The following is a 27,124-nucleotide window of genomic DNA, read 5'->3' as shown; positions in this document are numbered from 1 at the left end:
CCTTGAAATCTGCTTTAGTCACATCCAGTGATTCCCATGGGCCCAGGAGCTTCTTAGTTGCAAATCCTTTTCTAGGATCCTGTTAGGATCTAGACACAGGCTGGTGTGTCTGATGGCTGGGAAGAGAGGGGTGTGAAGTTGACAGTACAACAGTCAGCAATGAGGTCTCATGAAATTTCAGTTGTCCAGTTGTTTGGCCTTTGCCTGAATGAGAGTTCACAAGAAATAGCAAGCCCAGAAGGCTCTCCGAGTCAGAGAGGAAGTGTGCCAGGCTGATTATGGCTCTGCTTGACATACCGTGCACACCCTCAGCTCCCAAACAGCTCTACTCCAGGACTCCTCATTTAAGAGCTGGATGGGAGAAGAGGAAGGGGTTTCCTCTTGCAGATGCCAGAGCAGACTGAGGCAAGCTGTATTTGTGTCCTGGGGCATTGGAGACAAAGATGGCCTTCAGATGACATGGCACATGGCACTGGCAGTGGTCTCAGGTGAGCAGCAGGTAAAGGAGCAGAGGATAGGCAAACAGGGACAGCAGCCACCAGGGCAGAGTGACCTCCGAGGATGAGGATGATAGTGCAGCAATTCTGCTGGGTGCAGAGGAAGCAGTGGGCACTGAGATGCACAGGCATTGGAGTGAGTTAGTATTCTGCGGTATTAATGGTGGACTCTAATTACAGCCAAGGCCAAATAACTGGGGAGCTGAAATCCTCTTCTCACAGCGAAAGAGAAGTCAACTAACATCGTTGTCCATGATGAGAAGTGTTCATTTTCAGGCCACGTTTTAGTATTCATATAGATTCCAACAATCACAGATGTCACCAACATCTGTGTAATAATTAGTAATCATAATAGTTTCTCTAATGCACTTTCAGATCCTGAAATGTCTTCTGAGTCACTCAGGAGCAAATAATGTTTACAATAAAATGAGGTTAGGCATTTTTATTGTACTTAATATTTTTTTGAAGATGATTGTCTATTCTCGATAAATGTGGTATCTCATTGATTTGGATAATTGAGTTGATCAGAAACATTGATTCCTCAATCTCTGGGTGAATAGAAATTTTTCTTCTTGACCCTACTAGAGTAGTAGCTCAATAAATTCATAATGTTAGGTATTGAGTAGTGTATGCACACCATCTCATATCCCGACACTCAAGGTACAGATCATTTTGCTCGCTATGCAATTGGGGATCTCCTGGCCTTGACAGGGTTCCGAGGCCCATGAACTGCAATGCCATAGCATCCATTGGTATAGGTAGCTGATTCAGTCAGATTGTAAACAGGTGATATTTCCTTTTATAGTCTTCTCATAGCACTTAGTCAAGATTGGAATACATTGAGAATATATGGGTAGTTGACTCTACCTGCTCAACTCTAAGTTTATCCAGCATGCGGTAAATGTTTCCTGATGTCTGCTGAGGTCACCCAGGCAGATGTTGCATGCCTTTCTTGCATAGTATGTTGTCATTAGGTAATAATATGGATGAGACTGCTGTCATCACTTTGGTGCTCAAGGGAAATGAGTATTTTGCCTTATTTTACTAAGATAGTCAGCTATGAATTTTGATTAAAGGTTCTGTTTTACAGTTTGATAATAAAAGCGAACAGTGTTGTGGATTGATGTCTTTAGGGAATTGGCGATGTCTGATAATCTGTCAGCCTTTCAGGCTCAGATTGCTGGTAGTAAGATTAAGAGCTCTAATTGCATGAGTGAGAAGTAGTCCTCTTTGGGGGACATAAGAAAGGTATGAAAATGCCTCCAGTTTCTTACTGGTCTTGGGAGGAAGTCCCGTGGCTTCCAGCATGAACCTGGCATTGACTGTAAGATAGGATTACAGCAGGAGCTCCTCAGTTGCTATTAGATTCTTCATGGTACACTGTATATTTAGCAGATGTTTTCAAGATAGTAAAAAATGCAACAAATGAATATAATTGTAAGCCAGAGTTACTTTTTATGGCAACAAAACATTTTAATGTTTATATACATATATCATAATTTCCATTGGAATTCTACCCTTACCAGACCTTAATTTGATTTGTTTTTTCCTTATAGTCTTACATATTTACAAGAAATATATAAAATTCAGATAAAGAAATAAAAGGTATTACTAGAGAGAAAAACTTAAAATTTGTAGCCTTTTTTTCTTTCCAACTTAGAAGATAATCCTAATTACTATATGAAGTGTGTAAGACTAAGTATTTCCACAGTTCTATTTTTAAGTAGATACTTGAACCTTGACTTCCTATCCTTTTTGGAAACCTGGCAATCCTACATGGCCACAGCCATACATTTAATTTGTTAGGGTTTCTGACATGTCTCCAGCTGTATTCTGGGGTTTCTGGGTTATTATTTGTAGCATCTCACACAGTGGCAGTTGCCTACTCTTTTGCTTATTCACTTATGGGAATTGTTCTGGCATGCTTTCCTAGAACAATTCTCAGCTTCTGTAGTTTTAATTTTACTGGAAGTTAGCTTGTCTGATATGCTTTGCCAAGTAATTATATTTCTCCCCCATTTCAGCTGAGCTTTCAGCACAAGATCGGGATCCTTTATTGCAAAGCAGGCCAGAGCACAGAGGAAGAGATGTATAACAATGAGACGGCGGGACCAGCTTTTGAAGAATTCCTTGATCTTCTTGGCCAGAGAGTCCGACTGAAAGGATTTAGTAAATATCGAGCTCAGCTAGACAATAAGAGTAAGTTTAATGTTTGTGTGTGTGCACATTTTTAATTCTCCAAAGGTAGGCGTGCTTCATAAATCCAAGTAAGTGATCACATGCCCTCCTGTTCCCGGCCCCAGAAGCCGCCTAGAAAGCTTATTTGGAATAGAGTTTAGATTTCCTCAGATGAACAAAGGAAACACATTTCTCAAGAGGTATGTGCTTCACATTGTAAGCTCAAAGGGTCAATTCTTTTTCCTTTGTAACACCAGCAGAGAGATTCCCCAGTGTTTCATGAAGAATCGTTTAATATTTTCTTCTTTCTTTTACCCTAACCTCTTCTATTACACCCTTGTTTCAGTATACCAAGGACAAGCACTGCATTTATTTCTAAGAGACAAAATATTAACACATCCATTCATGCTGTGTTATTGGGCTTATTTTGTTCATTTCCAGATTCATGATGTTAACCAGGGAGGTGGAACAGTGATTAAAAAGCTAATGCATCTTCACACAATATCCCCTTATAACATACTTGCACATGTACCCCCTGGATCTAAAATTAAAAAAAAAAAACAAAACAAAACTGATGCATCTTATTTTTCAAGGATTTTATTTAGATCCCCTTGGGTGGGGCACCTACTAGCTGTACAGTGGCAGATTGACTGGCCAATCCAAAACATGGGCTTTATGCCCTCCTAGGATGCGTGAATTTGTCTAATATCTACACATAGATAATCATGTTTCTCGTGATGTCTATAAGTTCAATATATGTTATCTTTGTGCTGTTATTCAGTTGCTATGAGTATCTGAAATACCAGTCAGAGTAATTTGATGTATATTGGAAAATTTTGCTTGTTATCAAACAATTAAGTGTTTGCTCTTTGGATGAAAAGAGATGAACAGATAGTCTAAACTTGGAGGATCTGGACGAGCTTCTTGCCCCAACTCCTAGTAGGAATGGTGAAGTGGAAGTTTTCTGTGTGGGAGCGTCAGGGTGTGGCTGAGCTGGGATTGTAACCGAGGTGGCCTGAGGCCGTGTCTTCCTGCCTTCTATTCTCCTTAGTCACCAAGCCCTGTTCCCAAGTCTACTCCACTTGGGACTATCACTGATACTCCAGCTGGATGAAGGTGGTGCCTATAGTCAGTTCTGTTTTTAGACCTGTTTTTGAAAGTAGCAGTTACAGGATAGTTCACAAGCCCCTGCGATGGTGTAAACTCACACATGGGCCCCCTAGTTGTCCACTACACACGCCAGGGCTGGAGTTTGACTGTTACGTTATATGTATAATGCCCATGCCTCAGAAATAATTCATGGTACCCAAAATATGAATATCTGTATATTTTAAGAAAGACGAATGAGACCTTTTCTGATTTTCTTTTTTTTTTTTTTTCAAACTCCTCTTTTCTGTAAACAACCATTCACCCAGTAGAGATGCTGATATTCTGTCCTTAAGGATGTCCCTCCAGGAAAACCGCTGCTGATGTGAACTCTTATTACTGTGATTGTGTGTTGTCTCTCTTCAGTGAACTGGACTGAGAAAACATTTAAAGAATTTCTGATCTGTGTCGTCTGTAAAACTACAACATAGATAATCCAAGTATTTTCCTGCATATAGAATTGACATTGGCTTTGCATTTTGATGACATAGGCCTTATCCTTGATACATTGCAGATGTAGTATTAAGCACCCTTAGCTCAAGGAGATGAGAACATAACAACTAGAGTTTGATATGTTGACTTTAATAATAAATCTGTAAGTTATTTTTATGAGCAAGGCATTCTGTGAGATGCAAGGAAGTCTGACATTCTTTTAATAGGAGATATGTAAGAATTAGGTATGGGAGAATGGTCAGATAAAAATTATGTCTTTCGAGGAACAGACAAATAAAAATCTCCTTCTAAAATTTGGGGGACTTTAGTTCTAGTTAGAACTCTGTCTGCCCATAAGACTTAGGTCAAATCTGGACCTCAGATTCCTCACAAGGGAAGTTCAGGATGTTGGGCTAGAATATCTGGGATTTCCCTGTCAGCTCTAAAATGGGTTGTTTCTCTCTTGAACACAAAATGAAATGGGGTAGGAACATAGGAGATTTGAGCCACTAAGATGCTCTGTTAACTAGAGCAGAGTACAGAATCCCAGCCATGAAAAGCCATTATTGAGCTAGGTGCAGAGAATGATAAAATTGATAACCTGTATCCCTTTTTGAATAGAAATATTTATAGCAAACCCCAGAACAACAAGCCTTGTTAGTCTACATTCTCCATTACCTTGTTGATGTTTCACATAAAAACTTTCAGAATATTTAATTTTAGAAATTCCTCTTTTAGTATGGCTTGAGAAAGACATATTATTATCACATTTTAAGAAGTACATTCCCCCCTGCAATGCATCTTTCTTTCTTCCTTACAATTTCCTAAATCTGAAACCTAGTATCAGTCAGCATTTCTCTTTCTGGATTTGAACCACCCTGATGGCAGTGTTGTGATGGGTGTCATCGAACATACCAGGCATTCTCATCATCCAGCCTTTGGTTTGGTCATCAGTGAGTCCATTATTCATTGAAGGAGCATCCATCCTGCCCTGGGACCGTGCTTGCTCACATCCAGAGCCACGTTCACTGTCAAGGTTCTGAGCCAAGAGAATTAAAATGGAATGTTACTTTCTAAGAAGTCTTTTGAAAATAACATATATGTGTTTAATGAATAGTTAAAAGAAATTTTATTTTGGCAGGGCTGATTTATGTATAACTTTTTAGATGAATATTCATCTGTAAATTAATTTATTGGTAATTATATGTAAACACTAAGTATTCTCCTTATTCATGAAAATGCCTTTTCTGAATGTCTTTTGGAGCATCTAAGAACTCTATAGTATATTTTTTCTAGAGAGTTTTCAGGTCTGTTTCTGAATTGGATATAAATATTAGAAAGAAAGATATACTGCAGGGTTCAGAAAGAAAATAGTAAGTCCATGAAGGTTGAGTGTTTTTGTGTTTTTAAAGTAAAAATTTAGATTTTTAGATTAAAAAAAGATTAACTTAAAATGACTACTTAGAGGTTTCCCCAACAAACACAATGGAATAAATGATGTTAACAACACTGTTTCTTGTTGCTTAAAAAGTAGAGAAATAAGACTGTACAGATCAAGAATTGACAAAAGAAATTGAATTCCATTTACATTTTCCTTTTTGTATATCTTTTTGTCTTCATTATCCATGTGCAAAAAAGTCATTCAGAACTTTACTCCAAAATTACTTAAGTATTTTATAGTCAGCAGGTTAGTTTCAATGTGTGAAACTCTCAATCTGAGATACTGTTATTGATAATACAGATGGAGTTTGAATTTACAAAGAATCATTCTCCTTTTCAAAAGATGAATAGTTTTATGATTAATAGGGGTTCAAATGTCATAGTTTTTTACCATATATGTCACTGGATAATATACTGTAAGTGATCACATTCATTCTCCATATTCTTCATTCATTTGATGTATCACTGTACTTCCTGTTGAAAGGAGAAAAAAATTAATTACATTCAGGGAAAGACATATTCAAAATAACATTTTTTGTTCTCATTTCCATATTCAGTCAATCTTATTTCATTTTTCTGGGTTCTGGAAGATCTAGTGCCAAGAATAACTAAGAATTAACTGTAAACACACACACACACACACACACACACACACACACACACACACACACACACACACATACACACACACGGATGCAGCCAGGCCATCTGCCAGTTTGTCACGCCCTTCAGATAATTGCACCCAGACCTGCACCAGCTTCTCTTCTCCACTGCTCACCTGTGCACTTGGTGGCAAAAGCACTTCCCTTTCAGTGGATCACCTAAACTTACACTGTGAAGGCAAGAACAGAGAAGAAAAGCAAGGAAACTGAAGGTGCAGCAGAAAGCGGTGGGGAAGGAAAGGAGCCCCTCAGTCCACAGTTCTGGAGCGGGAGGTGGTAGAAACAGCGCTTGATGAAAGCTGGATGGGCAGCGTCCAGATTCTGGTTGGGTAGAGCTTGGTGGTTTTTGTTTTTTGTTTTTGCAGCAATAACCTTTTAAATATTAAAGCACTAATTTTGTAGCAGCTTACCTTGCTTCTGTAATTCATCTTTGTTTTTCAGCTGATTCCACGGGCACTCACTCTCTCTATACCACATACAAAGACTACGAACTCATGTTCCACGTGTCAACCCTGCTTCCCTACATGCCCAACAACAGACAACAGGTATGTCCTCCCCACCCTGGAGCTTTTTACCCTGAGTGTGAAATCTGAGGTGAGCCCACTGATGATATTGATGCATGTAGAACTTGCAAAGAATCAGTGAGGGTTTTTCTTGAATAGCATTAATGATCTTCGACTCTTTGATCATTTGGAAGTATTTGGGCTTTAAAGGGCGTATTGTTGCACTTTTTTCATATAAAACTTAGAAACTCTTCTGCACTCAGATCTATTGCTTGCTAAGCAAAATATTTTCTTAAGAGAAACTTGTCTCAACTATGTTAATTACGAAAAGGCCAACTGTGTTGACCTGACTTCGGTTTTTGCATGTGGGTAAATAGCTTATTTATAGAGAATACTGTTTGCAGTTGTTACTGGTGCTATTTTCAGCTGTTCCTCTCCATTTCGTTTTTGTTGTTTTAAATGGATTTACTGGCCAAAATTTCTTGAGCCTTTTAAAGAGAAAAAAATCAGAGTGCGTCATGCTTTGAATACAGCCACTCAGTAAGAATTAAGAACCTTTGAAAACTTGAATGATGCATAAATCATTGTAAAATAATTTACTTTTAGGTATAACTTTTGAGTCAAGCAAGTTTTTTTTGCAAAGATTACTAGAAATTATGGCCATTTTTATCTTACGCTAGAAATATTTGAAATGCTTTGTCTACTGTGAGCTTGAGAGGACTTGGAGGATCACTTGAGATAGGAAAGGACCTACGTTTGGGATAGAGGATCTATGGGATAGCTAAAGCTCCATTTCACATCTTGTTTAGAATCTTCTGGGCTCTGCCCATGTTAAGCTGAAGATTTTTTGAAGAATATTGACTGCTTGAGTTTCTGAATATTTGTTTACAGAAAGGTTTGTGAATTACTAGGATCTTATAACTGATTCATTGACATAATTTAATTTTAGGGATTTGATTGTATTTAGGTTAAATCCAGAGTTAAAGTTCATTTTCACATTTAGGAGACAGTTCTCTGGATGTCACTTAACTGATACTCCTTTGCTGTAAATATATTAAAGCACCAAGGACTACATAGGAATTGCTCAATAGGTATTTGTCAAATGAGTGAAATTTAATTGTCACAGAGATCTTTTCCTTTTTAAAAAACACTCATAAAAGTATATAAATTTAGTCTAATTCTGCATTTTTTCCCAAAGAGGAAACCAGCCAACTACCTCCCCTTCTCCCATCACTAGTTGGAAGAAGCCCCTTAGTCTCAGATCCTCCAGCTAGGATGAGAAAGCAGGCCCCTGACCCCCAGTCTCTTCTCATGGTAATTGCTAGCTGGATTTTCTTGCCATTTTCCATCTCATACTTATCTCAATCGCTTGTCCTTTCTGAATTTTCTAGTGTTTTCTGATAATCATAGTTCTTCCTACCACCTTCAAAAAATCTATCTCTAGATTATACATCTGTGTATTTTTAAAGATAGACTTAAAATCACTAGATCACATGTATGTATTTATGTATATTTTAACCTAAGGGATTTTAGCTCTCAAAAATTATTTGCAATAATGCCGAACAGATTCACTGGATCTTAAGAGGCTTAATTTAGACCAGGACAGTTGTCCAGCAAATACTTGTGAATCATTCAGTAATTAAACTCTGTGGGAGTTGTTGCTCAGAAAACTGATAGGGGTTACTCAAGCCGAGAAAATCTGTCAGTACTTTAGCAGAAATAGAGCCAGTGACTTTTGACCCCTGTCATCGAGTATTCAAACCACAAAGCCTTTCCAGTTCCCTAATTACTTGAGTCATTGGACTTCAGGCTCAATTGGCCCTGGCATTCCACATGTGGCAACCTCCAGAGGTTTGAAGTCTTTGCTTTTACCAGAACTCAAAACTGGCTTTCCCACCCCCTTTCATTGAAGCGTAATCAAAATCTGTAGGCATTAGAGTTTTGTGTACCTGACTTCATTTCACTGAAACTAGCCTTGAAAAAATTGTATGCACAAAAATCAGGACAGCAAAGCAGTGAAAATGTAGATGCAACTGGGGGGTAGAGGAGGATGTGTGTGTGTTAAACTTCCCCAACTGGAAAGTAAAAGAAAAGTCCCTGTAAGTTGAGGCTATACATTACAAACTCGCGAAAGCTGGGATTTGTGTCTGTTTTGTTCCCTGAAGTGTCCCTGTGTGCCCAGAACAGTATCCAGAACATGGTAAGAAGTCAACAAACATTTGTTGAATGAATAATGAATGAATGAGTGAACCTTTCTTGGGAGATAGAGAATTAGGCAAATTAATGCATGTAAAGCACTTAAAATAGTTCCAGGCATGGAACTAAGTTTTAGTTGTTACTATTTTATAATTCATTAGATATAGAGCCAGTTGTATTTTGGATGACCTAATTTGCATTTTATCTTCCTATCTCCAGTCCTAAAGATCTATTATGAAAAACTAAGACTCTGAATGGTTAAGAAAGTGAGAGACTAAATTTATAAATTATTTCAGAAAATTATTTTTTGACATTTAATAAAATATTTTGCAATCGCAGGTTGTCATCAGAATGTTCTGTTTGTGGATAAATAATGCCACTTGCAATCTTGGGACATGTGTTTTCCAAATTTGTTAATGAGTTGTATTGACTCCATTTCTCTCACCCTCGCCATCTATGCCCACAAATTATGTCAATACCAAAGGCAGAAATGTCTGAAATGACCAGCTGGGTTCATGAGTGCAATTTGAAGCCACAGGACTTAGCAAAGTTAACTGGCCCCTACATGAATTGTGCCTGTAACCTTGGCTTCTTACACTACAGTTGGTGACCATTTAACTGGTCCAGACTCGTCCACATCAGATCTAATTTCTTGTGTTCCTTCTTGTAATAAATCAAGCTGGATGCCGATTCCAAGATGTATTAAAAGTCTTCAGAGAGTTTACCACAGTTGCAAAAGAGCTTTAATCTTTGGAATGGTCTCTGACTCTTGTGTAGAAAAACTCACCAGGCCAAAAGAATGATTAAGAAACCCTGCTCTTGGAGTTATTTTCTCTCTTCAGAAGTTAAGTCCTGCAAGTCTCTCTGCATCTGTCTGGCAGTCCATCCACTTTTCCCAGGGCTGTCTTCCCCTGTGTGCTTTCCTTCTGGTTGCCCTGGAGACAAGTCATGGTTAAGCCATCGTGGGTTGTCATCAGTGGGAAGAACTTCACAAATTAGCTTTAAACTTCACTTTGGCAAAGAAATTCTTTCTTCAAAGTAGGCATATAAAGTAGAGGTGCCTCAGTGCCTGGCACACAGTAACCTGTTTCTTTTTTAATGTATGCATAACATTTTAGCTGCTCTATTGGGAAGGGGTACCTGACACCTCATGGAGGTATCTAATGAGTAAGACCAAGCCCCTAGGTTTCTGAGATGCTAATTAAAGGATACTGGTCTTACTCTAGTAATGGGCTTGACACCAAAGAGGTAATGATGTTATATTTGGCTAAGCCTGGAGCCCTTTTCTCCATAGTAGGTAGACTGATTGTAAGCTCCTGCCTTAAAGAGTTTGTGTACTTCCTTAAGTCCCTAGTTGGTGTTGCTAAGGACTCATGTAAATACTGGAACAACCTGCCTCACTAAGTGCTATGAGCCCTTGGGTCCTGACTATACTTGGGTTCACCTATGCATAATACTATAGAATATTCTGGAAGGATAAAATGCTTACTTAGCTTTCCATGAGTAGCTTTATTCCCAGACCCTAAGTAGGAGCATATACTTATACTATATCACAAAGATTGTTACTTAGAGTGAGGGTTGGTATTGCCTAGTGTCAGAAAGAAGAAAGAGACATTTATATCTTCATAATCCTGTTATAATCTGTACTTTGTTATGAAGTCATTAAAGATCTGCATTCTTAGATTATTTTGTTTCTTCCTTTGCAAAGTGTTCAACATTTCTTAATTCGTTTGTACATTTACTTTTGTTATTGGTAAAATATCATAATTATATGAAATGGTAAATCAGTGACAAATCCTTCAAACATTAATTAAATGTAATATCCTCTTCTTGCCTATCAGAAATAAGAACAGTTCACTAATATTCACTTTTTTGCAGGAGGTGGGCAAGACTTTTCTTTCTTTTGTATTTATGCGGTAAGGTGTATACGTTGCCCTTCCTTAGTTGTTATTTAGAATGCTTTTCTACATTAACTTTTTCTGTAGGAAACTCTATACGCCTCTTAAAAATCAAGGCATAATTCTAACCACTGGTGTAAACTCTTGAGTATAGTTTATATGAGGGGATATGTGTGTTTATGTACATGCATGTGTATGTATAAGTGCAAAATTAGGGCCATCTCCCTAAAGGAGGAAAAGCCAGCTCTCCTGGTGAAGGGGAGGAGCTTTCCAGGCAAGAGATTAGGAACTGCAAAGTTCCTTGGGTGGGAACCAGTTGTTCTGTAGGAGGGATAAGATGCTGTCTAGATGGTAAGGAGCAGGTGATGAGGTCGGAGAGGTAGGAAGGGATCAGTCATGTCAGAGGAGTCTTTGTCAGCCCCCTTTTTAGTAACAGGATTTAGATTCAAACCCAAGGACCAGGATTGAGAACTTGTGTGTGTTTAGAGAATATGGATTTGCTTCTTTCTAAAGACCTTCTCTGGAGACCTGCAGATGACCTTCCTCTTCTCTGACTCTTATGAGCTTCTAAATCATATCCCTGCTGTTCCCTTTCATGTTGTACAGCCTGCTTTCCCCCAGCATTAGGTGCAAAACAGTTTGTTTCTGTCTTACTGGGTTAAAAATAACAATTTAACAAATGAACCCATATACATAGAGGCTAGCAGATACTATCTAATTCAGCTTTCATTTTTCACCCAAGTGTGCTGTCTGATACTTATTTTCACTTCCTGGTTTCTTCTTCTCAGTTTGCTTTTTGAGTTTTTTCCTCTCATTAAAAATTTTTTTTTTACTGATATATAATAGTTGTACATATTTTGGGGTTACACGCTATATTTTGATACCTGCATACAATGTGTACTGATCACATCAGGGTAATTGGCATATCTATCACCGCAAACACTTACATTTGTGTTGAGAACATTTCAGATTTTTTTGCAGCTGTTTTGAAATACACAATAAATTGCTGTTAATGACAGTTTCCCTACTGTACTGTCGAATAATTAGAACGTACTCCTTCTATCTTACTGTATTTTTGCACTAAGTTAAAACGGGTCTTGTGAGATCCTGGTTTGTTTAAGGAACTGAGACTAAACCTACGGCCATATATGGTATTTCTGTAGCATCTATATGCTTTTGCCATGGAATTGGGTGAAGACTCACATTTTCTCTTTCCTTGTCGTAACAAGAGCTTATTCCTGTTTCACAGCTGGAATCGAGTGTTAGAAATTTAGTAGAAATGACTATGTAAATCTATCTAATACAATATTTATTAACTCACTGTTGCAGTTGAAAACACTAATAAGTTGGTTCTCTTGACATCACTGAAAATTGTCATTAGCTTTACATACCTAGAAAGAAGTTCGCCCCAGAAGATGTCATTCCCACAATTCCCTCAAACAAATAGTACCGTCAGGTTTTGCCAGGCTGCATTCGTTTGTGGTTTGCCATCCCATTTCCCCATTTATAGACTCTGATTGTATAGAATTTCATTGACCAGTTAGAAAACAACATAAACTAAATACTAAAGAAAACATTTGCCTTTAACAAGTTCAAGAAATTATTTATTTCATGTTTGACAAAGTCCTAAAACAGAAAAATGATTAAGATTTCTGTTAATTTTCTAGATACTTTCTTTAGTCTCTGAAGCAAGTTCAAGCATCCTATTAAAGGATAGTGTTCATTTTTCTTATTTTAGTCTCCTTCAAAGAGCTTTAGATTTTACCCTTCCTAATGAATCTTCTTGCTCCCGCCCCCAGTGGTTTATTTTTTTCCTACAAAGTGTATTATGTGGCCATGGTTAAATTAACTAGACTTTTGAAAACATTTTTTGGCCCATTTTACAAAGCAAAAGAATGTGTCTAGAAAGGGACAACAGTGGTTTGGCATGTTGTCAAGGTAACCAGACTTTAACTTGTGCTTTAAATAGTCCTGTGGTGAAGTATAGAATCAGACCCAGCATCTTCCTTCAGGAAGAAAATAAATTGGATAGGAATAACTGTGCAATTTGCTGTTGCTGTCTCAACAGCCATGAAGCACTGACTAACAAGGCCTTCCCTGCACCCTGTGTTTAATTGAGAGGGCTGGCCAACATGAAGACACACCAGCAATCACTCGGGAAGTAGGAGGCGCTGAACTCACTGCCTGGCCTTGGCCAAAGTGAGCTGCATCTTTTGACAGTCTGAGAATTCCTGTGTTTCAAGGGCATTGAATAAAGTAGAGTGTGAACTGCTGTGTTTTGTAGTCTACAGATACATTTAACACAATGATGGGCATATTTTTAAAAACTATTCCTGATTTTTCCTTGTCTCATTACAATACATATGAATCATGTATTTCAATTTTTGGAGAAAAGAGTAAAGAGTGTCCTTGCCAAAGATAGTTTTCACTGATTATTTACATGCATTTGAAATGGCACATTTTAAATATCCAGCAAACTTTTTAAAAACTACATATTTAAATGAAGTGGCTCATTGGGTCTGTATTATGATGTATTAATGTATGTTTCCAAACTTAGACAGTAAGATGATTTTTGTGTGTTTATAACTTTGACCATGGGGATTTAAGTAGGAATTTCTCAGCATATGAATCAGCAATTTAACTGGCCTGTAGAAAACTCTGAAAGAACGAACATTTCATTCCCACTTTTCCAGGCCTTTTATCATGCTAAATCACAAGTCAGGGACCTGACAATGAGATCCTTTTTGTATCTGAGTTTAAAAGGCTTTAAAAGTTGAACTTAATGGTCTTTACGTGGAATATGCACTGTAGGTGCCAAATAAATTTAAGGGTAAGGTCGTGGTCTTTCATATTGCTAGTAAAAAGAGATTTACTATCTGAGATTGTCACATTCCAGCAATGACATCACCAAGTTGTGTAAGGATTGTTTTATGTATTAAAACTGAAGATCACAAACTTTGAGAGCACAGATCTATGCCTTCACTTGCATAAGCTTTCAGAGTGCCTTTATGTGGATTTATTGGCATGTGTTCATAGGAAAGAAGTGGTCACAATTTTAATGCATAATGTGATGTGTCAGTAAATGTATATTTGGATTATTTATTTGTTAAACAAATGTGTATTGGGTACCTCCTTTGCCTGGCACACCATTAGAAACTAGGAAACTGAAAGTCAGTATGACACTTCTGTGCCCTCATGAAGGTTATGACCTGATGCAGAAGAAGTAAACCAACCATTAGGAGACAGTACAACAACCAGTGTGATAGAAATAGGCCTGGGAAATAGGAAGTTTCTTTCAGATGAGGTTGGATCTACAGAGACAACTGCGTTGTCTGGGAGAAACCTGGAGGGAAGGGGGCGTTCTTGGCAGAAGGAACATCAAAAGTAAAGGCGTTGGTCAAGTGTTACTGCTCTGAGCGTCCTTCCCCCTGCCAGATTTGTGATTTATGAAATTACGAATGATTGGGCTTCTGGTTATTAATCCAGTGGAATTCTGTGTTTCTGAATTGCATTTTAAATGGCCAGGGTTCAGTTAATTGGTTTGTATTATTGCCCACCAAAATGACAGTGTTCTGTATTTTTGTTGCAGAAATGCACGTTACTTTACTGTGGGAGCACAGGATACAAGCTGAGGCCCGCCGGTGTGATAGTGTAGGACCTTTCAGCAAACCTGTACCCTCTCTTGGACTTTGTCTTCTAGAGCTTAAACTACAACATTTCTTAAAGCATTGTGAGCTCTAATGTGCTATTATTTTAGGGGTTGAAAAAGAGGAGCTGGATAAAGACAAAAAGGGGAGAGAGTACAAATTGAATTTTAAAATAAAAGAGATAAACTTAAATATTTAGGCTTTTCTTTCCACTGGTCTTTTAGATGAAGCCCGTTTTGCTTTTTCTATGCCAAATTTAGGAGCACTGACTTCCAAAGAATGACTGTGCTTTTTTAAAATCACTCCTTCAAATTGAAAGATGAGTGAATTGTATATATATATTTTGTTTTAAAGAAAAACTTACTTGTAACTTCACTTTCTTGACCACAGCTGCTGAGGAAAAGGCACATAGGAAATGACATCGTCACCATCGTCTTCCAGGAGCCTGGCGCACTTCCTTTTACTCCAAAAAGCATCCGGTCTCACTTTCAGCATGTCTTTGTCATAGTCAAAGTGCATAATCCATGTACCGAAAATGTGTGTTATAGGTGAGTCAGTCATCCCTGATCTACCGTTCTCCCAGGTTTATTTCAACAGGGCGTCTTTTCCCAAAAATATCTTTGTTTGACAATTATTATTTCCAACTTTGTGATTTTCTAATTACTCAGACACTTTCTGTAAGAAATAATTGCCTTTTTCCCATTTTACCCCCTTGAAAAAGTGAAATGCACTTTTTCAAAAAAAAGTGAAATTAGCACTTTAAAATGGTGGATTACACATTTCCTCTGTTTTTCTCCTAAAAACTTGAGCCAGAATCAATAGCTTAATTGGTATCCTCCTCTGAGTTAGATGAAGTGGCTGGTTAAGTGCTTATCTAGGAGAAGTAAGTATTATGGCAGTAAAACATTTCTTTTCATCAAAGATCTTGGATCTTTGCAGGGCTGCTGAAACAAGGAGTTGACACTTGTTGGGTGACTTCAAACGGCCACATGCGTGCCTTGGAATCCCAAGACTGGCTCTGACAAGGCCTGCTTTATACTTAACCACTACTCCCAGACTCTGTCTTGGGAAATAACTGCAGCCAAATGATCATATCATGTGGGGTATTGGTAAAACAATGGGTCTTTGACCAGAGTTTGAAACCAGCTTTACCACTTATCATAGGGCTTTGTGTGGCTTACTTTATTTTTCTTAACATTTGATTCCTCATCTTAAAATTGAAGATAATGGTAATGATAGTACCTACCTCAGTATGTTGTTATGATGAATAAATAGCTTAAATTATGTAAAACACCTATTGGAGTTCCTGACATTCATCCAAGGTTATTTTCATTTATCATCTTAAAACAGTAGTTGCCAATTCAGCTGCCCACTGGGCCTAGTTCAGAGACATGACTATTCCTTGTAAGAAAGTGAAGACTACAGAGCTTGCTTCCTAAAGGCAAAAGAGAAATTAGTCTGTATGTGAGAAGTTGCCATTTTACATCTCACCCTACAGATGCCCAAGCCATCTTAGAACAAAGTCTGAAAACCAGCAGTTCTTACCCTGCATTTTACCTCCCAGTCGCCTTTTTAAACATAGCCCTAGTCTATGGCTCTACTGTGCTGTGTTCTAATGCAGTACACCTGGCATCTCTATACTTTCCTCCATAGTCATTCTTACACACATCTGGGTTTAAGACCACTGGCCTAAATGCTCAGAACTACTTTTTAAAAGTGATATTTGAAAGAATATGGTATCTCCTCTATACAAATGATAGGCTTAAAATAGATAATATTGGTACAAACCTGGTGAGTTGGCCTTTTCTTCCTGGGACCTCATCCAGCACATGGTAATTCTGAAGAATAAAATGAACCTTCCTAATGGATTGGGAAAACTGAAGTATAAGGCTTTATTGTATTGTATTTGGTGTTATTTGATGGGTGGCTATTTTTAGGTCAAATTGAGTATTTTAAATTACTTGCTATCTTTATGCTTATATCATGAGCTAGTTCATTAGCACAAACAATTGTAAAGATAGGCAATACCTGTTCAATTTATTTCTTTTAGGTTTTCTGGTTTTAATTAAACAACTCAGTTTAATTAAAAATCTGAGTTGTTTAATTAAAACCAGAAAACCTAAAAGAAATAAATGTTTTTGAATCTAATTAAATGTTTTGAATGTATTTAATTAATGTTTTTGAAAACACCACAGAGATCTCTTACATATAAACAAAGTACATTGCATTATTTTTTCGGTAATAAAGATACCATATGCCAATCATTCAGAGATGGAGTCACTGGTTTTTAAGAAACCACATTGTTATTACTAAATTAACCTTTACTAATGAGATTCAAATGTAACATCAGTTCAAGTGCCTAACATTTTTGGAAGTGCCTCATCAGCTTCGTTGATCTTGCTTAAAAACTTCACTAGTATTTCTTAAAGAATCAATAATAATCTTGAGTAATCCTGTAGTCACATGAATTCCATAACATTTTATGAAGCTATCCTTACTCTATCTATGGAATAAGGTTGGCATGCCCACATTTTCTAAAAACACCTTATTTTGGTCTGTTTCCTGTGATACTCCTCTAAATATTCCAATGGAGAAATAAATTTATTAAAATAATTTCTAAGGAAATGATATAGTCCAGCTCTGCAGTTTTCTTAAAGTCTGCTATGTTCTAATCCAGAGTGGCAAGCTCCCGTGAAAGCTGTTTTTCTCCTGAGCTTTGTGCGGGTGGTGAGTGGCAGCGTATTCTTGCTGACGCGGACCCACAGTACCAATGCCAATTCATAGGCCTTACAGCTGTCAGAAGGGGCTGTGCGGTTGAGATCACCTTCTCTAATGAAAATCGTGCAGCCTGTCAGGTGTACCTGCCTGAACAGAAGACCACACTCCCACCCTACAGAGGGAGTCAGGCCTCCCCCATGAGCGCAGCAGAATGCTCGAGCAGTTATGCTGGGTCCGCTGGAACTAGGAGAAATGAGGCAACACCCCCAAAGCCCCATGAAACATCTCGCTTTTAGCCTGAAAATATTTAAAAAGCAGACGTAACAAATTGCCTATTTCTTTACAAAAGACTCTTAATTTGTAGCCAATGTTAAGCTAACTTTCAGGGATTTAATGTTTTTATGTACTTTCCACGATAAACTCTTTGCAAAATGCTCAGTAACGGAATGAGAAAAGGCTTGGTAGCTAAGAGTGAATTAAAAGTGGAGAGATATCTACAGAAAATGATGACTACCATTTTTTAGAAAATTTAATATGTAACATCTGACAAAAATTAGGTGACAGGGTTAAATCATTTATTAAAACAACAACTATGATAGTAATAGTGACAGTAACAGCAACAATTTGGGTAATAAAAGCTTTACATGCATTATTTTCTGTCATCCTTACAATGGGCTTTTGGGTATGATACTATTTTACCCTCCATTTTACAGATGAGGGCAGGGAGGCACTGAAGGATTAATGTAGTAAGCTCAGTCACTCAGGAGGTGGTAGAGCTAGATTCCCTGACTCCAGGAGTTACCTGACTCCAATTTGCTCCTCACACCTTTCTTTATTGTCCTTTGGCCAGCAGGCCTTATTAAAACCCTTTCATGTGTATATTAAGGAATGCTTATCTTTCTATGTTTGCTTTTGCTGGAGGGGCCTTAAATATCTAAGGCTCCTAAATCATTAATAAATGCTATCGAGTCATTTGGGTGAAATAAGGAGCTCTGATACAAGTTCTTGTTTCCACACATTGGGAATTATCTGAATCTGGCAAAAGAATATTTCTTCTGAACTTGACTTTACCTGAAATGTTAAGGATCCTATGAGCTTTTGTAACCAAGGGTCTCTAATTGATTCCCATACCCAGAATATCATAGCAATCATGGAATAGCCATGCTTACATTCTGCTGCTTTTCTTGTACAACTTTGAGATGTGCAAGAATACAGTTTATTGAACAAGAATATGGCATACATTGTAGAGAGAATCTACAATTAGATATTAGGGTCTATAATTGGATACAAAAAGAATTTCTGTAATGTATAATGGAGTCACCATGTCTCTCTTATTCACTATGTGACACCACAGTGGAGCATACTTAGATACAAGAAATTTCCCCTGACATTGTAGCTTAAGTGCATGCAAGCTGCAGTCAGAGGGTAGCATGAGATCTACAGAGTTAATGCAAAGAAGTAATGCACTAGAGTGCCAGATGACATTTGACCGCCTCAGCATTCCATGGGTAAAATACTGCTAGAAATCTATGCTCGTTGTTGGAAGAGAGAACCAAATTTAGGAGCGGTGATACATTGGTTTATCATACCTAATATTTGCAGGGCAGGTTGCAGTGCACAGAGAGACCCTTTGAGCTCATTGACAGTGTAGAGAAGAGAAGCCACAGGGTGTGTGGTTAGACTAATCACAAGTCCAAACAGGTAGCTTTAGGACCACTCTCCCAGAGTTAACATGGGGGATTGTGGGGGATAAATTAATTCCCAGTCTAGAATGGCCATCCTGAGGATGGTGCTGAGGGGAAAATGGCCCACACCTGATGTAGATCCCTGGCAGCGTCAACCTCTGTGATGTTTTTAAGGACCTTCCCTTCATTTAAGCACATAAGTCAAGTTCCCACACACACATACCCTCTGGTGTAGTATGTATACTACCATAAAGCACCACTAGGTGCTATTGATGAGTTTGGTGTATCTGTCTCAAAGCAAAGCAGTCATTCCTTCCCTTTCATATCAGTGAAGGCCACATCTAGCCAGCTGTCTGTCTTGCCGCTACAGGTGGTTAACTCTGCTGAAGAGGTTGCAGATTAAAGCACAAGTGAGAGAGCTTGCGATTTTTCTAAAGTCTAACCAACCACATTTCAGAAGAGGAGTTTGCATCTGACAGAACAAATTTGGAGGGAATGTTTTTATTCCTTAATTTACCTTTTTTAGAATTTTCCACAATGATGAAAACAAAACAAAGATTGCTTCCTTTCTTTACTCTGACATCAGCCTGGGCAGATGTGGGATTAGTACAGATTTCAGGTCTGTGGTAGCTACTCAGTAATTGGGGCGCTCTCAGTGCTGCCAGTGATACAGGATCCATTCATTCACTTACTCGTCTTAATCCTTCCTCTGTTTTTGTTTTGGTTTTTGTTTTTGAGACAGAGTCTTGCTTTGTCACCCAGGCTGGAGTGCAGTGGTGTGATCTCGGCTCACTGCAAGCTCCGCCTCTGAGGTTCATGCCATTCTCCTTCCTCAGCCTCCCAAGTAGCTGAGACTACAGGCGCCCGCCACCACGCCCGGCTAATTTTTTTGTATTTTTAGTAGAGACGGGGTTTCACCGTGTTAGCCAGGATGGTCTCCATCTCCTGACCTCGTGATCCACCCACCTCGGCCTCCCAAAGTGCTGGGATTATAGGTGTTGAGCCACTGCGCCCGGCTAATCCTTCCTTTGTTAATTCATTAGTCCACTCTATAATTTATCTTATGCAGAGAAGGATATGAGCTAACTAAAGCAACTCTCTGATGTAGGGGAGCGTTATTGGTTTTAATAGATTACGATGCTCGTTATTAACACTATACATTTGATCTCTTCAGTCCCTGAGATCTCTTAAAACTTTGCTCCCAGAAAACCTTCATTTAGATTTTCAAAATGTGATCAAGTAAAGTGAGCATTTCCTTTAAAAAAGTGACACTTAAAATTTTTGGCTCTTGTAAGTATGATCATCTGTCCCATGTCACTGAATCCCATGCAGCTAACTTGGGCTAAACCCACTTTGGTCAGAAGTGTTACTGTTTTTCCCAGTGATAACCAGCCCCACAGAGTTATAGAGTGCCAACCTGCTTATTCCATACGCTGTGGATGTGTTACCCCCTATATTAGTTTGGTAGCACTGCTGTACTAATGCCACAGGGTAGGTGGCTTAAACAGCAGACTTTTATTTTCTCAGAGTTCTGGAGGCTGGAAGTCTAAGATCGAGGTGTCAGCAAGGGTTGGTTTCTCCTGAGACCTCTCCCCTTGGCTTATGGATGGCCGTCTTCTCCTTGTGTCTTCACATGGTCTTCTTTCTGTGTGCATACATCACTGGTGTCTCTTTGTAAGCCCAAATTTTCTCCTCTTACAAGGACACCAGTCAGTTGGATTAGGGCCCATCCTAATGGCTTCAGTTAACTCAGTCACCTCCTTAAGGGTCCTTTCTCCAGATTGCGTCACATTCCCAGGAACTATGGGTTATCTTGTCAACATGTGGATTTTGAGAGGGACATAATTCAGCCCATTACACCTCCTGTCTACTAAGTTTAAAACATTTTGCTTAAACAACAACAACAACAAACCCTGGGTATCCAGAAATTAGGAGAACAAGAACCTGCAAAATAGACCAGTTAAGTTGAAAGTATAACATACACACACACACACACACACACACATATATATACACACACACATATATAAATATATGCATGCCAAATTCGGAAAGATACATATTATAGTATCATAGCTCATCTCATTTTGTTTCTGTTTTTACTTCCTTAGTGTTGGAGTTTCCAGATCAAAAGATGTGCCACCATTTGGCCCACCGATTCCCAAAGGTGTAACTTTTCCAAAGTCAGCCGTGTTCCGGGACTTCCTTTTAGCCAAAGTAATCAACGCAGAAAATGCAGCCCATAAATCAGAAAAGTTTCGAGCAATGGCCACTCGAACGAGGCAAGAGTACTTGAAAGATCTGGCGGAGAACTTTGTCACAACCGCCACTGTGGATACCTCTGTGAAGTTCAGCTTCATTACACTGGGTGCAAAGAAAAAGGAGAAAGTAAAGCCAAGGAAGGATGCCCACTTGTTTAGCATTGGAGCCATCATGTGGCATGTGATAGCACGGGACTTCGGCCAGGCTGCTGACATCGAATGTCTTCTCGGGATTTCCAATGAATTCATCATGTTGATTGAAAAGGATTCCAAGAATGTTGTATTTAACTGTTCCTGCAGGGATGTTATTGGGTGGACATCTGGATTAGTGAGTATCAAAGTGTTTTACGAAAGAGGAGAATGTGTCCTCCTGTCCTCGGTTGACAACTGTGCTGAAGACATCAGGGAAATTGTTCAGCGATTAGTAGTAAGTACATGTTTTCTATTTTCCCACCATCCTTATGTTTTCAATTCCAGATTCAAAATAACTTTCACTGGGGAACTGCTACCATGATTATACCAATTAGGGAATGCATTACTATTTCTTACAGATACAGAGCTTAATTTTAAATGCTGGGTCCTTTTGGGGAGTTGTTGAATACATAAACAGTGGAGAAGCAACCATCATAAATCAATTGGAAAAGAAAAGTTAAGCCAACCTGCAAAAGAGAACATTGAGATGTGTTTTAGTAGCATTTGAAGGAAAAACAGAAGTGTCTAGGTAGAATGTCTGTTTATGGAGGCTGACATAACATACCTTCCCAGTGGGTAATTAACAACAGAATTGCCGTTGACTGTATGAATGATGAGTCCTATTTGCATTTTCACCCTTGCATGTTTATACAGCAGGTATTTTTGTTTAGTGTGCCAGATTAAATATATTATTAATCTTAGAGCCACAGTTTCTTAAGGGAGTTTTTCAGAATTACGCATTAATTTAGAAAGGCTTTTAAAAAGTTAGACTTAAAAAAGATTTTCATATATGTGATTTTTAGTGCAAAACCCTTATATTTTATCCGTGGTGTTCAGTAGTCCTATTTCTGCTCCCAATTTTAACAAAGTAAGAATTAGATTTTAGTTTGAGCATATAAAATAAAGTAATAAGAATAAATCAAACTATTTCCAGTTTTTATTTTTGGTAATTTAAGAAAAAACATGTTTGACAATAGAATTTCTTGTGTGTAAATCTTCCCCCAAGAGGGATGTAATTTTTTTTTTAATTAGAAAAGGTTTAGTTCACTATGGATCATAAAAAAGGAGAAATTATATCCATTTCTTGCCCCCTTTCCTCCCACCAAAAATATTTCCTCCGTTTTGTTATTAGAGACCATGTATAAGAGAAGGTAAAATCAGGGCAGTATCTGCTAGCCTTGGAAAAGTAATTTCATTATTTGTGGACTCTGTTTACAGTAAAGGGCCTCAGTGTGTTCAACAGTATTATCAGGTATACGTGAGCAAGCCTAGATAAGAGTTTGGGGTGATTAAGTAAATGATTCATTTATATACCTAGAGAATTGACTTGAGTTATACTGATGAGTCTCTGGATGCATTGTGCTTTTGCTAATTGCAAATACTTCTTTTTAGCATATCCACCAAATCATTATAATCTGTGCTTCTGAAAATAGACACAAATACCACTTCACCAGCCACGAAAATGTACTTTCCCTGGATATTTACACATGGGCTCTTATACATTTGCTATTCCATGGACCCCATCCTATTTTCCTAGAAAAGTGTACTGTCAGTGTGACCAGGATGCACAATATTACAAATATATTTTAGGAATTATATTCTGTGTCTAGAATGACTTGCAACATGAGCTTTTGGAAACAAGCCAAACCAAAGACTGTTGAAGGGATTAGATCGTAAGGGTTGATCTAGAGTGGTAGTAACAGAAATGGGAAGAAAGAGAAGAATGCAGTCATAGTGGAGATGTTGGGAATGCCTGCCCGTTTGGCATGGTTAACTCAGTATCCATTCTCAGGTGGTGGAAAGTGGAGCTAAAGGTGTCTGTCTTGCAGGTAACAGTACAGGAGAGGAATGAGAGTTTGTTCCTAGAGGGCCAGGCAGGGCTCACTTCACGGATGTGCAACCCGTGCAGTCACACAGGGACCCGCTCTCAGAAGAGTTCATGCTTGGTTGAATGCTCTGCCATTGCCATCTTGAAATTCTTAATAATTTTTTCATAAGGAGCCTTGCATTTTCATTTTTCATGGGGCCCCACAAATTACATAGCCAGTCCTGGCTAGGAGACTACAATCTTTGTGTGATAATTGGGTCCATGGAAGAAGTATGTGAGGAAGTCCAAATACATGGAGGATACCTTCCTTCAGACTTTGGGGATGTTAGGAAGCAATAAACAGAGGGGATAAAGAATAGCAAAAAGACAAAGTAGGGGAGGTGGCAGGTGATTGAAGGAAATGAGCAGAAGAGCCAGAGCTGGAGGACTCTGGAAAGGCTCAGCCAATAACTCTTCAGCCTGATACATGGATGAGAAACTTCACCTGATAATCGCATTGATGTTTGAAAGAAGGCTGGGTACGTGTTATGTGTCGTCTTTTGATAGGATTGCTTAGAACAAAGTTGAAAAAGAAGTGAACAAAATTTATTTGTGTTGCGCATATTACAGAACTACTTCAAGTTTTAAGTTACTTCAGTTCATGACTTTAGAAACGTCAATATTCTAAAACGTCATCACTAACTAAAACCAGCAATCCCCTTTCCGCATTTTGCTGAGTTGTGAACTGTTATGCCTGTCTGGGAAAAGCTGATTGGCATTGTGTGCACTTGTGGTAACCATGGGAACGTCAGACACAGTGGTGATACATGAACCAGCCCCAGTCCCACAGCTGTACTTACTGTCATAGGTCTTATTAAATAGGTATCTATGTAGTCAGTGCATGTTTCATAGAAATGGAGTGTTCATTAAACTGAAACTTCATACATTGCCTCTGGGCTTTTGGGGATAGGAGTATGATACCTCCCATCTTGAAATTCCCACAGATAGGTGAGGTCATAGTCATCAGATGATACTTAATGAGCCCATGTTTTTCTTTCATTGCATGTAAACTATGCTCAGTGAGTGCTTTTGAGGGCTGCATTAGCGGTGCTTTAATGTACCAAGTGGGATGCAAACCACCATTCTTCTTTCATGTTCCTTTTTGTGGAACTGCTGTTGACTCTCTCTCACTCTTGAGTAAGGTACATACACTGAGGCTTCCACTGCTTGGGGCTGCCCTCAGCCCCCAGGGGAAAGGCCCAGTGGAGGAGAGGCAGCCCATAGGCACAGAGGGTCTTTCTGCTGCCTGCCAGAGCACCATCCTACACACTTGCCTTGTGAACAGATGGCCAAGGAGTCTGGCTGGCCTGCCCCCACCATGGATCTGAATGGTCCTCACCACTCAGGCAAGCACAGGCAATTGTCTGTCCTCAAGAGAAGGACCCTAGGGGACAGAACACTCCGCAGTATATCCCCAGGGCTGGTATGTAGAGAACATTAAGAGTTTTCCTAAAGCTCTGACTTTCTGCCATTGCCCTTCCTGAACCTCAGAGTGGGCTCTTAAGCATTAGCTTTCAAGCGCTTTGGGGTGTTTTTCTTTGTTTGGTATGAATAAATTGTCTAATGGTTTTTAGTGCTTGCTGGTTGAAACTTGTAATGGTCCCCAAAGTCTTTACAGGTTTTCCATTGCAAAAATCCATCTAGGACGATGGGATTTATATGCTTAAAAGCCAAGTCAATTTACATAGTAAAGGAAAAAGGGGAATTATCTGAGCCCATCTGAAGCTCTCAAGCTCTGGGTCAGTGACATCTAAGAAAGCAGGACACCTGTTTCAAGAACAGATATGACTTAGAATGAATAATGAAACCATTGTTGTGCTTCTGTTATTTTCTTTGCACTTGATGCAAATGTTAATTGTGATCAGCTCTGAACTTAAATGTGTCCTTGTCTTGTCACTTGGACAGTTTGAGGAAAAGGCAGAGAGAGACGGACTGGGCTGCGAGGGCCCAAGGGAGAGGGCTGGCATGGAGGCCCATACATGCACCTTTGGTAGAGCCCCATGTCAGCTTGGGCAGGAAGGGCATCTCTAACAGTCTCCTTCCCCCGTAGATAGTGACGAGAGGCTGCGAGACTGTGGAAATGACCCTGAGGAGGAATGGGCTGGGCCAGCTTGGCTTCCATGTGAATTTTGAAGGAATTGTCGCAGATGTGGAACCTTTTGGCTTTGCCTGGAAGGCTGGCCTTCGCCAAGGGAGCCGCCTCGTGGAGATCTGCAAAGTAGCCGTGGCCACTCTGACCCATGAGCAGATGATCGACCTGCTCCGTACTTCTGTGACTGTGAAGGTGGTCATCATCCAGCCCCATGATGACGGCTCGCCCCGAAGGTAAGGTGTGGGAGGCCCAAGTAATGCTCACTCCTCCTTTGCCTCTGTAGCAGGTGGCTGTCCTCAGTGCTCCTGCAAGGTCCTCAGAAAATGCAGTCAAGTGCGTCTTTGTACAATGTTTTGGGATGTCACTCATTTGTACCATGTTGTTGGAATGTCACTCATTCGAGGAGTTGAAAAGGAGTTTTAAAATATGTAATAGATGATAAAAAATAATTTGCTAAGCATTTTAATGGGACATTGACTACATTAAAGCTGAGCTATTCTGAACTAAGGGGAAGAGCACCTGCCTGGTTCCCCTGGACCTCTTATATCTAAGAGGAAATAATTCCGCATCACAGCTCAGCCTTGAGCACATTAAATACTTAACTATTCAGTCAGAATTTCTTCCCATGACATGAAGTCATTGATTATTTAAAAAATATTTAATAGACCTATAGTTGTAGATATGAAAGAATGTTGGAACAGCACATGTACTCTGTGTGGTAAATACTCCATTCTCAATTGAAGCTTGAGAGATGTTGAACTGGTTCAGGGCGTTATCATAAACTGTCAGGAGAAATAGATGAAAAGGAATGGCTAGACTTGGAAGGTTCAGAGGCGGATAGGTGGAGGGCTGGGATAAGAATGGGGTTAGAAAGCAATACTGTTACATTACTAATAGAAAATAATCATGCCCAACATAAAATATCAGGCCAAAAGGAGAAAGAATGCTAATTAAGAAGGAGCCATTTATTGAGGCTGTGGCCCACTACTTGTGTTTATGCATGACTGGTGGTAGTATCTAGAGCACCTTCCCTCTATCTTCATTCCCAAATGGAGTTCCTACAGGCAGCCTTAAGAGCTCTGGCTTTTGAGAGACAAAGTATGCTTGGAATCCAGGAATTTGCTGTGTGGCCTGGGGCAACTCACACACTCTCTCTAAGTCTCACTTACTCTCTATAAGATGGGATTATTATATTGCCCACTTCCTATGATTTCAATGAAGATGAAATAAAATAATGTATGTAAAGCACTTAGAACCTTCGAGTGTAAATACGCCACACATTTAATTTAAAAAAATAAAACTGCAGGCTGGGCGCTATGGCTCACACCTGTAATCCCAGCACATTGGGAGGTCGAAGTGGGCAGATCGCTTGAGCCCAGGAGTTTGAGACCAGCCTGGGCAACATGGCAAAAACCCATCTCTTCAAAAAATACAAAAATTAGCCAGGTGCGGTAGTGTGCACCTATACTCCCAGCTACTCAGGAGGGGAAGGTAGGAGGTTCCCTTGAGCCTGGGAGGTTGAGGCTGCAGTGAGCCGAGATCGTGCCTCTGTACTCCAGCGTGGGTGGCAGAGTGAGACTGCATCTCAAATAATAATAATAAATAAAACTTTAGCATATTGATTTTAATTTCTTTGATATGAAAAAAGAAATTCTTGTTATCCAAAGATAGTAAGATTGTTGGGTCTACTTTCTGGACTTAGTAACATAG

At 39.1% G+C, this 27,124-nt stretch overlaps 1 protein-coding gene across 6 annotated transcripts in view; it reads left to right on the top strand.

The window, feature by feature from the left end:
- Positions 1-27,124, top strand: part of SIPA1L2 (signal induced proliferation associated 1 like 2) — a 236,073-nt gene that overhangs the window by 147,369 nt on the left and 61,580 nt on the right. For all 6 annotated transcript variants that reach the window (XM_058430755.1, XM_032136772.2, XM_058430754.1 and 3 more), the window contains 5 exons: positions 2,522-2,696; positions 6,797-6,900; positions 14,990-15,147; positions 21,114-21,690; positions 25,373-25,647. In XM_058430755.1, the coding sequence (XP_058286738.1) occupies positions 2,522-2,696; positions 6,797-6,900; positions 14,990-15,147; positions 21,114-21,690; positions 25,373-25,647 (1,289 nt within the window). The remainder of the gene's footprint in view (positions 1-2,521; positions 2,697-6,796; positions 6,901-14,989; positions 15,148-21,113; positions 21,691-25,372; positions 25,648-27,124) is intronic.

This window comes from Hylobates moloch, unplaced genomic scaffold (assembly GCF_009828535.3).
Source record: "Hylobates moloch isolate HMO894 unplaced genomic scaffold, HMol_V3 SCAFFOLD_18, whole genome shotgun sequence".
Classification (NCBI taxonomy): Eukaryota; Metazoa; Chordata; class Mammalia; order Primates; family Hylobatidae; genus Hylobates; species Hylobates moloch.
This window is presented reverse-complemented; position numbering and strand designations above follow the sequence as displayed.